The sequence below is a fragment of the Gymnoscopelus microlampas genome, assembly GCF_963454915.1.
Source record: "Gymnoscopelus microlampas genome assembly, chromosome: 16".
NCBI classification, from domain to species: Eukaryota; Metazoa; Chordata; class Actinopteri; order Myctophiformes; family Myctophidae; genus Gymnoscopelus; species Gymnoscopelus microlampas.
In genome coordinates this window covers 30396696-30410951 of record NC_139953.1, presented here as the reverse complement: position 1 = coordinate 30410951, position 14256 = coordinate 30396696, and the positions used below count along the sequence as shown (strand labels likewise).

The 14256-nt window shown below is 43.6% G+C and overlaps 1 protein-coding gene across 2 annotated transcripts in view; it reads right to left on the bottom strand.

Annotated features, from left to right (window-relative positions):
* Positions 1–14256, bottom strand: part of map3k5 (mitogen-activated protein kinase kinase kinase 5) — a 65595-nt gene that overhangs the window by 18658 nt on the left and 32681 nt on the right. For both annotated transcript variants that reach the window (XM_084083358.1, XM_084083359.1), the window contains exons 7-14: positions 11050–11220; positions 10077–10189; positions 9208–9367; positions 8171–8324; positions 7051–7158; positions 6219–6271; positions 4585–4680; positions 2037–2118 (exon numbers count right to left, since the gene is read on the bottom strand). In XM_084083358.1, coding sequence (XP_083939484.1) covers positions 2037–2118; positions 4585–4680; positions 6219–6271; positions 7051–7158; positions 8171–8324; positions 9208–9367; positions 10077–10189; positions 11050–11220 — 937 coding nt within the window. The remainder of the gene's footprint in view (positions 1–2036; positions 2119–4584; positions 4681–6218; positions 6272–7050; positions 7159–8170; positions 8325–9207; positions 9368–10076; positions 10190–11049; positions 11221–14256) is intronic.

Here is a 14256-nt window from a genome sequence, read left to right as displayed (position 1 = left end):
CACAATCTCCTGTTACATGTAACTTCATGTAGTTTGTCCCTAATTTATGCGTAATCTAGTACAGAGTAATGCAGTACTTTTCTACATTTTACAGACTGCATATCATGGACAATGATTTCAATCAGCTCATTATTTCATATAAAGCTATTTTGATGTCAATAATATCACACTGTAAATGTTTTTCCTTCAAACATGTTTCTGTGTAATCACCCAATTAACCACTTAAGTCCTGTACTTTGTCATAGGATGAATAGCGAAAATAGACAATCCACAAGCTCACAACTCGTTGCATCGTGATGGGTTGCCAGGTTGAAAGTGGGGGAAAAAAGAAAAGAAAAGAAAAAAGAAAACAATTGTAGTGTTTTACAGCATACATAATGACAAGTAATCACTTTGTAATCAGATTACTGTCAAGGAGATTACTGTAAACCCATTACAGGTACTTGATTCCTCCTCATCGCTGGCACGGCTCCAGTGACAACAGTCCATTTCCTATCGGAGAGCGTATGACTAATGTTGACAGAGACCATAGTGGCTAGCACACATGGTTTGGGGACAGTGGACGACGGGGCGGGAGGGGACTCGCACGTAATGCCAGAGATTAGAGACAACCATCTGATTGGACGGCCAGGTTTTAGCTCGACACGGCTCGCCACAGATCAAACACGGCAACATTTCTAATGGCTCCATAAGGGGAGAAAACTATCCATTGGGGGACATTTGATCTGCGCCGCACACTCTCAACGGGAACAGGGTGTGTCATTGTTTTGCATAATTAGCCGCTCTTTTTCTTTTCCCCTCGCGGCACTGCAGCGGAGGCCAGGTGAATGCCCCAGCAGGTGTTTCCACCTGCCCCTGTTCTCTGTGGCACCGCAGAGAAGACAATGAGGAACGTGCAGCCAGGCTCCACTCCGGCTGAGTCGACTTGCGAGCTCACATGTGCGTCTGTGTGACTGCCGTGCCAGGAGGACAAATGGGACAAAGAAAAAAAAAGAAAGAAAAAAAAAAAACACCACCTCAGGTGGTTTTTATTCCCGTACCTTGACAACACCGTTTAACCACTTAAACCCCAGCGTCTGTATTGTGCTGTGACGCTGTGACCTTGTCGATCTGCTATTTTCTGCGAAAGCTTTCCCCACAATAACAGGAAACAGAAAAGACACTAGTATAGAGCCCTGAGAGACTCCGGTCAGTAGGGTTTAAGCGGTTAAGGAATGCGTTATTTTTATGCGTTATTATTACAACTGATGCTTAAACTCTGTTCCACTACAACCGTGTATGTTTGTTTTTCTTTTTCTTAGTAAAAAAAAGGCCTTTGTTTTACTACATTAGTTGACAGTGCGTGTCCTTCCCTTCAGTAGAGTGGGATAAATAATTGCTATGTTCACCAAAGTACAGTTCCTGTGCAGTGAACTGGTGGCGATGATGACGATTACATTAGAGACAACACGTGTAGTAACACAGCAGCACACACTGAAATGTGATACACGAACAAAAGGACCAGATGTACTCTGCAAAGGGACAACCAAACATGAAGGGTACGATGTGTTAGGCTGTAATTATTCACACAGTACAGTACAGTACAGTATAAATGGCCTCCTTTTGAGATAATGAACAATGAGTTAATTTCTCAATGTCAATTGAAGGAAAAAGCCTTCAATAATCTATAAGAGGGGTGACAACCACCTCTTTTTGATCAGATTGGGCTATTGAGGTGATCAATTGAGTTAACCATTATTGTTTATTGTATGCATAAAATGTTTCTCCCAAGACAGTTCTGGGGAATATTCATATTCAGTTATTGACTCATTCTTTGTTAGGTTTTAATATAAAATGATTGACTTATTCTACATGCTTATATTAATCTATTTAGCAGCTTAACATAAGACATAAAACACAATGGTGGTTTCCACTGTCCTGCACTGGGTGATCACGACAGCTTTGGAAAACAGCTACTGTAAGTGATCACGTGACTGAAAAGGTTGTAGAGGCAATGAAGACAATGAATCATACCCCCCCCCCCCCCCCCTCCATACCTCTAAGGCGTCTGTGTCACACTCCCCCTCTTCCGGGCCTTTCCAGGACTCCTCCGTTATGCTGTTGACCAGGTCACAGAACCTAATGGAGCACAGCCATGGTGACAGTCAGTAAATAAACAGTTGTTAATCCCATGCAACATAAACAGCCTGCACAAAGCCACTATGTTGCCAACTACCATACATTGCATTTCACTAGGGCTGCAATTAGCGATATTGTATATATACAGTATATATATACAGTATATATATATATATATATATATATATATATATATATATATATATATATATATATATATATATATATATATATATATATATATATATATAGTATTAGTTAGTATATACTGTAACAGCGAATAGCGAATGAACACGAAACTTACTTACCAGATCTACAAGCTCACAACGCGCCGCATTGCAACTTGTTGTGAGCTTATAGCGTAGAGCTTATCTGCTATGTTCTGTATTTTTATAATTTCTTGAAAGTTTTGAAAAGAAAAACAAAATTTCAATATTTTCTCCAAAAATTGTTTATTTTATTCTAATTGATTATTTAGTTTTCAACGATTAAATCGATTAGTTTTATTAACCACTGCACCCCTAGATTCCACCATTCCACTGTAGTGGGGGGCTCCTATCCAGAGCATCTTTCTAGTTAGCCAAGATGACACGGCCTCCATCGGTTGAGGAGTGCGTGACAGTAATAGGTGTAACTTAAGTGCCTGTGCCTCTAGGCTACTTCCATGTCACAGAACAGTGCTGGGTAAACAAGTGTGATCCAAATTGAACCTCTCAGCTTATGTCTTTATCCTTATTACAATACCTACAGTTTAACTGTTGTGCTGACGCTCTTATACCGGAGAGTTGATCACTTTCAATCTGCCGTCCCTATTTCGGGCTCGTCATTAACTCATCATAGCCAGAATTAATTTCTTTCTCCCCCACATAGTGAAAATAGCAGATCTACAAGCTCACAGGTGCTGCAATAGGATGTCTTGTGAGCTGTAGTCATAGGACGTATATTGTATAGGGCTTAGCCGCTTGAGTGGTTAAATAGGTCTACACAAGCTGTCAAAACCCTGTCCCTTAATTTTCGTTTCTCTACGTCTCTCACTCTCAGGTTTTGGGGGAGTTACAACAGCCAACATCACAACTAAGGTTGGGATTCAGATCTGGAACCGGTTTTATCACACTGTCAGAGCTGGTATGTGGACTTCACGTCTGCTATACAATTACAATACCAGTGGTTCTCAAACGTTTTAATTTCAAGGACCACCATAACTCTGAGAGTGTACAAATGGAACCAAATGGCCCTTTTAAGGGTCCATTTGGTTCCATTTGTACACTCTCAGAGTTATAGACCTGTAAGGATCCATTTGTGTTTATCAAAAATTTTAATGAAGGCCAAATATATTAAAATAAATAAATAAAATATATTTCTTAAAATATAGGCATCGTTGAAGGTCATCGTTAAGGAATCGGACCGTTAAGAGGGAACGGTTAAGGAACCGGAATCGTTAAAATCCTAAAGGATCTCAAAACTGCGTGCCTCACTTGACTCTCTCAGACAGTATTCATTCACACTGGAAGTACTGTTCCTTTGATCCATCCATCCATCCATCTATCTATCTTCAACCGCTTATCCGGAATCGGGTCGCGTTCCAACAGAGAGCTCCAAACTTCCCTTTCCAGAGCAACATTAGAAACTTCCTCCTGGGGGATCCCGAGGCGTTCCAAGGCCAGTGTGGAGATATAATCCCCCCATCTGGTCCTTGGTCTGCCACAGGGTTTCCTCCCAGTGGGACGTGCAGCGAGGACCTCCCTAGGGAGACGCTCGGGAGGCATCCGTACTAGATGCCCGACCCATTTAAGCTGGCTCCTTTCCAAGTCAAGGGCGGTTCTACTCCGAGTCTCTCACGGATGACTGACCACCCTGAGAAAACTCATTTCGGCCGCTTGTATCCGCGATCTTATTATTTGGGTCATGACCTACACTTCATGACAATAGGTGAGAGTAGAAACGAAGATTGCTTGGTATATCGAGAGCCTTTGATGTGAGCCCAAAACATACTGTACGTACACCAACCTGAACGTTCAGTCCTGCCCTGCGTGGCCGGGCAGCCCCAGAAACAAACAAACATAGGCAAACACAGAAACACTTTGTTTGATTGATGTGCAAGGCACTTTCAGGACAACAACCGGAAAGAGCTGGTGAATTTCAAACATGTGGACGAGGAGGACAATGTTATCACACAAAGAAAGGGCTGATGGGACGGATCAGGCAGGTGTAGCGGGACACGCACGCACGCGCACACGCACACACACACACACACACACACACACACACACACACACACACACACACACACACACACACACACTTTATTACACTGGCGACAATGCCATCTGCTATGCTTCTAGCATAATTGCATATTGGAGTTTGGAAATGTCCCAGATCCGTGCTGTCCTAAATTCACCGTTGGTGCCAAGGTGCATGGACAGCCAGCCGAGACAGACAGACAGACAGACAGAAACACAGACAAACCTTTTGCAGTGCATCTCCGTGCAGAAGTAGATCTGGAAGTCCTCAGAGTTGTGAAGCACATAGAGGAACGCACTGCGCTCGTCGAACTTGGAGATGCTGCAGAGCATGAGTGGACACAGTCAGGCGTTGGAGGACAAGAGCTTATATGACATGGAAATTACAGTCATTCCGATATTTCAAGTAAGTCTGCCAGTTCATGTTGAAACCACTGTCTAATAATTAGACAGTGGGGCGGGCTACCACCTCTTTTTGATCTATCAGCTGATCAGATTGGTCTACTGAAGTGATCAATTGAGTTGATCAAAAACAACTATTATTAACCATTATTGTGCATAACACTTTTCTCCTCAGATAGTCACAATTGATCTTACCTTAATTATTCCTATTCAATTATTGACTCATTCTTTGTTAGGGTTTATTACGACATTATTGACTTATTCCATGCTTGTATTATTCTAATTAGCAGCCTATAATATGACATAAAAACAGTGGTAGTTTTCCCTGCCCAGCACTGGATGATCATGCCAGCCTTGGAAAACGGCTAAGTGATCTTGTGCCTGAAAACGTTGCCCACCCAAGTTCTAATTCTTCTGCTCACTGTCCTTATAGGGGTCCCTGGCACAAAATGTTTGCAAATACTATTTTTGACACCATCGTACGACAAAGCATAACATAGGGCTTAAGTGATTCATCAAGAAACCAGGTAATTGCAGTCGCAGCATCCTGGTTTCTTGTGTGCAAGTAAACATATTGATTGCTAGGACTTTCTCAGCCAGCCAGCCTTGGTTGGCTGCCTTTGCCGGCTGAGGAACAGAGTGTTTCCTGTGTTCTCGCCTGCTGCTTTTAGAGCCGCTATTGTGTCACCACTGACTGACTGTGGGACGAGTAGGCACCAAGAACGAAACGTTCCCTAGCAACGTCTGCGCGGGGGCCCTTTCGGATCTGCGAGGCCCCACGCTCTCTGCCACTGAATTCCTCTGAGGACAGAGGAGTAGGAGGGGAAGAGAGGGGAGGGAAAGGGAGGGGAGGGGCAGGAGCGGGTTAGGCTACAATATTGACTTGTCTTAATATGATTCCGACAACCAACGCAAGAACGCAGAGCCGATTGTGGTGTGTACACAGACACCACAACCCCACACTCCCACCCATGTAAATGTGGACATATCACCCTACAGGGACACCCACTGAGATCATTAACAACTGCATAAAGAAGGCTTTTGGAATCTCTCACTATGACTGAAAATGTTCTCACATTCTTTTTAAGTTAAGACAGCAATATTAGAGCTCTCTTCTATTGACTCCTTGCATTGTGAGAGTCTTTCCAGGCACTGAGTACATTACTGTACAGCAGTGGTTCTAAAACTTTTTCAAGTCAAGGACCCCTATATTGAAATGCATTTGGCCGCGGACCCCCATCTGAAAATGTTTTGTGCCAGGGACCCCCCAGAAGAGAAGATTTATGTTAAATAATTCAAAAATATTAAAAAATCGCCACAACTATATTCCAAATATTTTCGAGATTTTAAAAAAATGTAAAAAAATAGCAGATCTACCAGCTCACAGCGCTGCACGAAGCGACGAGCTGTGAGCTGTTGCATTGTATGAGTGTGCACGTGAAGATGAATGCCACTGACCTGACACCTCGCACGGATGTTGCGCTGAAGTTCCACTCATGGATGCCCTTGCTCTGCAGGAGAGATCAGACCACACGACATGAACTGAGAATGACGGCTCCAAACTCAGGCACTGATCGCGGACATCCACACATAGATAGAAGTAATGTTCCAATAGACCAGTGGTTCTCAACCGGTGGTCCGGGGACCACCAGTGGTCCTTGAGGGGGTTCCAGGTGGTCCCCAGCTAAATAATGGAGAGTTAGTAACCTACAGTAATGGACCCCTATAGATCTTTAACTCTTGAGAGCGTAAAATGAAAGGGTCCATTTGGTTTCATTTTACACTCAAGAGTTAAATTAATGTTAAACATCTGCATTACTTAATTTACAAGAAGTCTACACAATTACAGAATATAGAAGAATTGTTCTTTTGATCAACGTTTGCCTGTTAATCTCTCCTATGGTACCAACATCAATACAGCATGGAATTGTGGACAGAATCTTATCCAACGATAACAAAATATTCAAAGTTTTGGGTCTGAGAGTCTAAATCTCATCAAATGGTGGTCCGTGGCTCAAATGCCGAATAAATAATGGACCTTGATATTAAAAAGGTTGAAAACCACTGCAATAGACTGACAGCCGGTCAACCAAGGAACTCACTCACAGAGTCTGACATGTTACAAAAACAACAGTGCTGCTGTGTCATCTTGTCAGTGTCTGTGTAAGTCGTGTAAGTCGCAAGACTCGCAACCCTTTGGATGTTTTCTCAATTCTTGCATCATGTGCATGAAAAATTTAGTGTATCTTTATATGGCTTAAGTGGTTAATCTCATGAGCCAGACACTCACCTTGTCATCAGGAGCCACGTGCCAAATGGACACGATGTTATCATCCACATCCTTATTTATGGACAAATATGAAGGCTGGTACACTTTAGTGGGCTCCAGTATCAACACCTGGGGAGAGAAAAACATCAGACAATTTGTATCATTATTTTACCTTTATTTATACATAAATGGTAGGTAGGCTTTTTCAGTACCATTCTGCTTCGTCCTCGCCTCACAAATAACACATTTCCCCACCTGGGAGGTGGCCTAGTACAGTCAGTCTTTAGAGACTGGTCGCTGCTGCTGGACTGGCTGTGCTCTAAGTTTATTTTCTTTTTTGTCTCCGCCAGGCCGAAGGCATGGTGGAGAGTATGTTTACACTTTGTCCGTCCGTGTGTGTGTGTCCGTCCGTCTGTCTGTCTGTGAACACCTAACATTGGTCAAGCTTCACGTGACATCACAATATGTAATATAAATAGGCAAGACAGAATTAATCAGGAACAGTTTTACCACCTCGCCTGGCGGAGACCTGTGCTCCGAGGAGCACATTTTCTAGTTATATATATTTTTGGGGGCTTTTTCTGTAAAAAATAGTAAAAAAATCACACCCAGTGTGAAGTGAGCGGTGCTATTTATGAGCGAAGTTTTAAGTTAATTTCATCATGTGTCTCGCTAGCCAATAACATCACGTCCTGCAAAGATAAGTATTCAGACCCTTTGCTGTGACACTTGTATATTTGCACCGCTCGGTGCTCAAAAACAACAGTGGTCATCACAGTGATGGAAGCTCACTTAAAAAAAAAAGTATTTTTTTGAAGTGAGTGGTGCTATTTATGATTTATTAATTTCATCATGCGTCTCGCTAGCCAATCACAGTACGTGTAACAGCCAATACAGCCAATCAGCCAATCACAGTACAGCGAAAGACACATTTTCGCGACGGAAAGAAAAACTTTCGCCACGGATGGGTCCCAAACTTATAGGAGCGGCTACACCGCTCAAAAATGGCTAATAAGTTCAGGTATAATGGGTAAGGCGGCGCCCAAGATAGGGCCCTATATGTGGTTAGCGCCTGGACCACTAGGCCAGCGGGCGCCCCGGCTTTGCTCTAAGTTAAGTGTCATTGTCCTGGCTCACTTACAGGGAAGCGGACAGATGAGACATCCTTCTTGGTGGCTTCTACCAGGAAGTCCATCCAGAAGTCCACAAGCTCCTGCTTGGGGGCCGGCTGCTCCGTGCCGGGCTTCTTGAAGTGCTGGTAGATCAAGATGGTTTCCACCAAAGAACGCAGGTACCTGGAGGCAGCCGATCACAGAGAGAGGGAGAGAGTGAGAGTGAGAGAGAGAGGGCAGGGGGGAATAACGCTTGAAACCCACCAAGCGCACAGACGTTTTTTTTTCTTCCGCTCCATGTTAATGAATGCAGTTGTTCTCACTGGCGGCGCACGGGCACTACACTCACGCATGTGAAGATTTTTTGGGTCTGGGAATGAAAAAAAGTTGGCCTGCTGGCCAGGCCAACTTTTGGCATTGAAAAGAGAGTGCGGATGCTTTTTTGGTGGGTTCAAAGCGTAATGCTTTCAAATGAATATTTCACATTCAACAGAGACTGGAGAGGTAGATATATTAAATGTATTGTCAATTTAGCTGACTGTCTCTGTAAATAACAGTGACACATAAGGTGCCTAGCACAACAGAACTTCTGCTTCCAGTTCAAATAGGCACAATGAAAAACATGCATGCATGTCAGTGGTGGACCGGGGTCCCCCAGCGCTATACTTGGTCCACTCCTTTTTTCTCTCTACACCAAATGTATTAACCAATAGATCATCACGTGTTGCCAAGCAACATGTTGCTCAGCTTTTGATCAGTTATTTTCACTATTAGTCATACAAACAAATGAAAGTGAAATGTTTTTGTTTTTTTTTACAAATCGAACATGACCACACAGTAAAATAGTCCCGTGTTGATTTTTCCATTTGTTCGGTCTCAGAGTTAACGTGACACTCAGGATTTAACAGTGCAGAAGAATGGAACATGGGGACCACTAGACCTTAGCCAAAGAAGGAACCTGGGACATCCAGGGAAAACCCAAGCACACTTTAGATCAGTGTTTTTACACAAATGTACACATTACAGTCGGGCATTACACTGAATGTTCTCTAATGTGTGTCCTCACCAAATGGGGGCTTTGAGTTTGAAGAGTTTCTCTGAGGCGTGGATGACCCTGGTGTTGTCACAGGCCAGTATGCTGGCCCCCAAGAAGAAGCCCACATCCCAGTAGCTCTGCAGCTTGTCCAGGCTACCCTTTTTACCAAGCAGACTGCTCAGCTTCACTCCTGAAACAACAACAATAACCCATTAAAACCGGGAACGCATCTGTGTAACCACTTTAACCATTATTTTATACTTTGGCTACTAAAAATAGCAGATATACAAGCTCATAGCTTGTAGATCAGCTATTTTTGAAAAATCATGACATTTTCACAAATTGGAACAACATATTTTGAGATGGGGGTCAGCGGCCAAATACATATCATTTTGGGGGCCCTTGACATGAAAAAGTTTGAGAACCACTGATAATAGCAACATACGGTAAGTCTTTTTAAAAAATTGTTAGGATTTAGAAGACATTTTCTAGAATCCCCAGAAGCAAAGATTTGAGTTACAAATGTTCATTCAAAGAATTATATATTCAATATATATTCAAAGATTTACACACAACTTCCACGGCACAGCAGCCACACACTCCGGCATCCTGGCAAGAATATGAGTCATAACGAGCAGGGTTTGTTCCTGCATACCACCTATATTCATCACCTGAGTAGATATTACTGATTGAGGAGGTCTCTCAGCAAGACTTATACTTCATGACGAAAAAAGGCAATCGATAATTGCCTATTTTAGGCCCATAATGCTGTTGTAGGACAGAGCATCAAGTAGACGTTAAAAGAATGAATGAAAAGCTCGTCTTCTGTGCAGTGGCGACAAAGACACCTCAAAGACTTCAAGGATGATAGCAATCATGGAAACCAGTTGCTCACTTACCCACTTTGCGGAGCTCGAAAGAGGCGTCGAATTGGTGTCCTGCTGCCAGGAGCAGCACGGCGTAGTTTATGCCGGAGTGCAGTGTCGGCTCTGACTCAAAGCCTTTCTTAAACCTTAGAAAATAGAGGGGAAAAACGCTTGTGTTATTAACAGAAAATGCGTCATTCTGAGACCCCCCCAACACATGCCTCCTCAACTAATAATGGACCCCTTCAAGGGGCCCTCACTGCCCTTTAATAACAGTTTTAGTGTCATAACAATTACAGCCATATTGATTTGCCACTGGCAAGGCAAACTCGCAAAACATGAAATCTAATTTATTTTAATGGGCACTCTGCTCCACTGAGGGCGGGGGTGTGAATATTACTCAAAACGACAGCCAGATGGGAGCCTCTCCTAAACAGACGCCACGTGTAATTGACAAAGATATGAAACCTTAAAAGAACTGTGTGGAGGAAGGCAATTAGTGGGTTTATGTTATGAGTCAGCTTCTGACAGCTTCCCGAGTGCCTCACTGTGCCCGGATGACAGGCACGCTTGTTAACGATGCTGATGGGGTGAGAGGAAAGTGAAGAAGCTAGTAGCCACCGTCTCACACAATCTCTGTTCGTTTTGTGCTGATTGCAGCCAGCCACAACCTTCAGCACACATGCAAATGCACTTCCCGCCCCCCGAAAATATCTGATCTCCAAGTTCACAATGTGATACGTTGTGAACAGATATTTTTCAGCAGCATAGGCCGGCATAGGGGGACCAGCTAAAGGGGACCAGCTGAAGCGAAAGTAAAAGCAAGCGCGTTTGGAGAGAGAGAGAAAGAAGCAGACCAGAAACATAGCCGATCTACCTGTGAGCTTGTAGATCTGCTATTTTCACTAGCTTGGGTCCTAGGGAGACATGAGATTTCTCTTTTGGGTCTCGAGCTAAAAAGTTTGGGAACCAGTGTGCTAAATGCCTCAACTGTAAATGGTCTCACCAGAGCGTGCCGCTGTCTCGGCTCTGCGTGTCGGCGAAGTGGGACTCCAGGAACATGTCCTTGTAAATGCGTCCCACCAGACAGTAGATGTCTGAGGCCACCTGCTCCTCAGACTCTACCAGGGGAAGCATGATGTCCAGCGCCTTCTGCCTGTCCCCTGGCAGGTTCCTCCTGCATGGACACACACACACACACACACACACACACACACACACACACACACACACACACACACACACACACACACACACACACACACACACACACACACACACACACACACACACACACACACACACACACACACACACACACACACACACACACACACGATGACCTGAGGCCCAGTCTACAACATTTTTTTTTTAATTTCAAAAATAGCAGATGTACAAGCTTGCAGCACGAAGATGCGTCTGAACATGTATTCTATTGTTAGTTTGACCAATTGAAATACTCTTTAATCTTAAAATAACTAATAACTGAAAATAGCTGATCTACGAGCTCACAATACTAGCTTGTAGATCGGCTATTTTCAGTGCGCAACATGCTTCCAAATGTCGTGACGACTGAGAACTTTAATCCATGTGAACATGAGGTTAGACTGGCGACTACACGAGCCAGACTATGCTTTGTTTGTGTCCTGCGACAAATTTGTGGTTCCAATTAACCAAAAAATAAGTTTGTACAAATGTACATATAGATACATGTAAGTATGAAAAATGTAAATGCAATATCACAAACTAATCTTGGTTTGGTTCCACCATTTGTGAAAGCATCAGTGTGTGTGCGTGTGTGCAAATACTAGCAGATAGCAGATCTGTGTGTGTGTGTGTGTGTGTGTGTGTGTGTGTGTGTGTGTGTGTGTGTGTGTGTGTGTGTGTGTGTGTGTGTGTGTGTGTGTGTGTGTGTGTGTGAGCGAGCATGATGTGCTGCTATGACTCATACAAAGTTGGTGTGAAGGATAACACATTGCAACTTCATTTTAGAAGCTGTATGAAAATTGTATAATATATATATATTCTATTTAAACAGACCAGCTATTCTGCGTCTGGATTTGTATACCGTTAATGAAGAGATTGATGCCAGCACTCACGATGTATCCCTCAGGTACTTATTTTATTTTACTTGAAAAGTAAAGAGGCAACAAGGCAATCAGGAAGCGTTTCAGCTCTGTGCCTTCATCATTAGCTGATGAAAGCATAGAGGCGAAACGCATCCTGATTGCTTTCGTGCCTCTTTACTTTACAAGTAAAACAAAAAAAAGTACCAGAGGGACACATCGTGAGTGCTGGCATCAATCTCTTAATTATTGGATTTCTGGAGCCATGCACCTGTCAAGTTTGTCTTATCGTTTATGTTTGATTGTAGTTGTGTGCTCGCATTCCTTCTAGCTTGGATTTGTATGCCGTACTGTATGTGTTTGAGTATTGAGAATACTGTAAGTACTTGTGTATGTGTGCGCATGCTATGTGCATGTGTACACGCGCACGCACGCACGCACGCACGCACGCACGCACGCACACACACACACACACACACACACACACACACACACACACACACACACACACACACACACACACACACACACACACACACACACACACACACACACACACACACACACACACACACACACACACACACAGTGTATTGTGTTTATACTGTATGTGTGTTAACCCTTCTGAACACCACACTGCTATTGTTGTGGGACAGTGATTCTTGGCAGAGGAGAGCCCATTAGAAGCCCCCAGCTTAAATTACAGCGAGTTTGCTTCTTTTATCAGAGTGTTATTGATTCTGGTGTGCATTCGATTCACTCCTAAATAGAGTTAATTTTGCAAGTAGACAAGGAGCTACTGGCTAAGGACAGTTATTTTGTGAAACCCAATAAAAAACAGCTGAGAACAAACCTGTCTTTAGCAACCAATCAAAAACCCTATACAGGAATAATTGGGAATGACTGTTCTAGCATTCGTAAATTATGTGTATTTCCACTTTATGTTGGAACAGATTAAATTTAAAACTGGCCTAACCAAAGGCCATTTTATTAGATATTTGCCACCGTCTAAGATCAGAAACCGTGTGCATGGAGGTTAAATAAAGCAAAAGAGCTGCCATCTATTGCCATGGAGACCATCGAGACTGAGCAAGGTATCCTTGCTGAGGGACATGGCGATAAGGACCCTCCCAACCCCCGCGCGCTTTTGTGCACCTCTCTCTCTTTTCATACAGCTCCACCGCTCTCAGGTGCCGTCTCCTCTCAAGCGAGCGCCGATGACTCAGTCCTCTTCACAAGGCGAGTCCGCGTGCACAACACGGCCTTGAGCGACCCATCAACCATTCAAGTTCTCTACCCCGCAACAATGCTGCTTCTCCATCGGTACGCTCAAAAGCCAATTACACCTCAACACTCGAGCCGTGGCTGGTTTATTAGGACAAGGTGCTCTGCGTTCAAGATCACTGTTCATTATTTGATGCATATGGCTAATCAGCAGGCTCGGCGTGGGACCCACACCAATGACTCAGCCTCTGACAGAAAGAAAGACTTAAGGCAAGGTATTTGGACAGCTCCGCATGCAACAAACAAATAGTTGCTGTCGGGCGGAAACCTTGTATGTCCAAAACAACACCTTTTTTATTATTATTTAAAAAACATTTTTTAAATAGTGGAAAATAGCCGATTTACGCTACTTTTGTGTGATGCTCTTGTATGACGAAGTAGGGCATTAATCTACCAAAAAAAAGTTGAAACGTGGAGATACAAGATTTCTGCCCGACAGCTACGAAATGTATTCAATATCAAACTTGTGATAGTGCCATGCCACAAATCTTTTCTTTAGCTTTTCTTATAGCTCTCCTGGGGCGTATTTTATTTTAATCTTTTGTAATGCGCTGTCGCATCCGGGTGACGGGTTAGAGTGCTGCAGAATATTTGAGCAGCCTGACGCCCCGCAGAGGTTTTTTTCCCCAATCGGTGCCAAATTGAAGAACAGCACGCTTTTTATTGCCTTTGGAGACTGTCGCACCGTGAGAACCACAGGAAGTTCACAAGAGGCAGCTGGTGAGAGAGGCAGGCAGTAAAACCTTCTGGCTTCTGCATCCGTCTGCCTTCCTAAACACATGTTCTGCATATGGTCTTGTACAGTATGTGTGTTTGTGCAGGGGTGTCATTTGGGGTTCCAGGGGATGGCAATTTCCACCCCG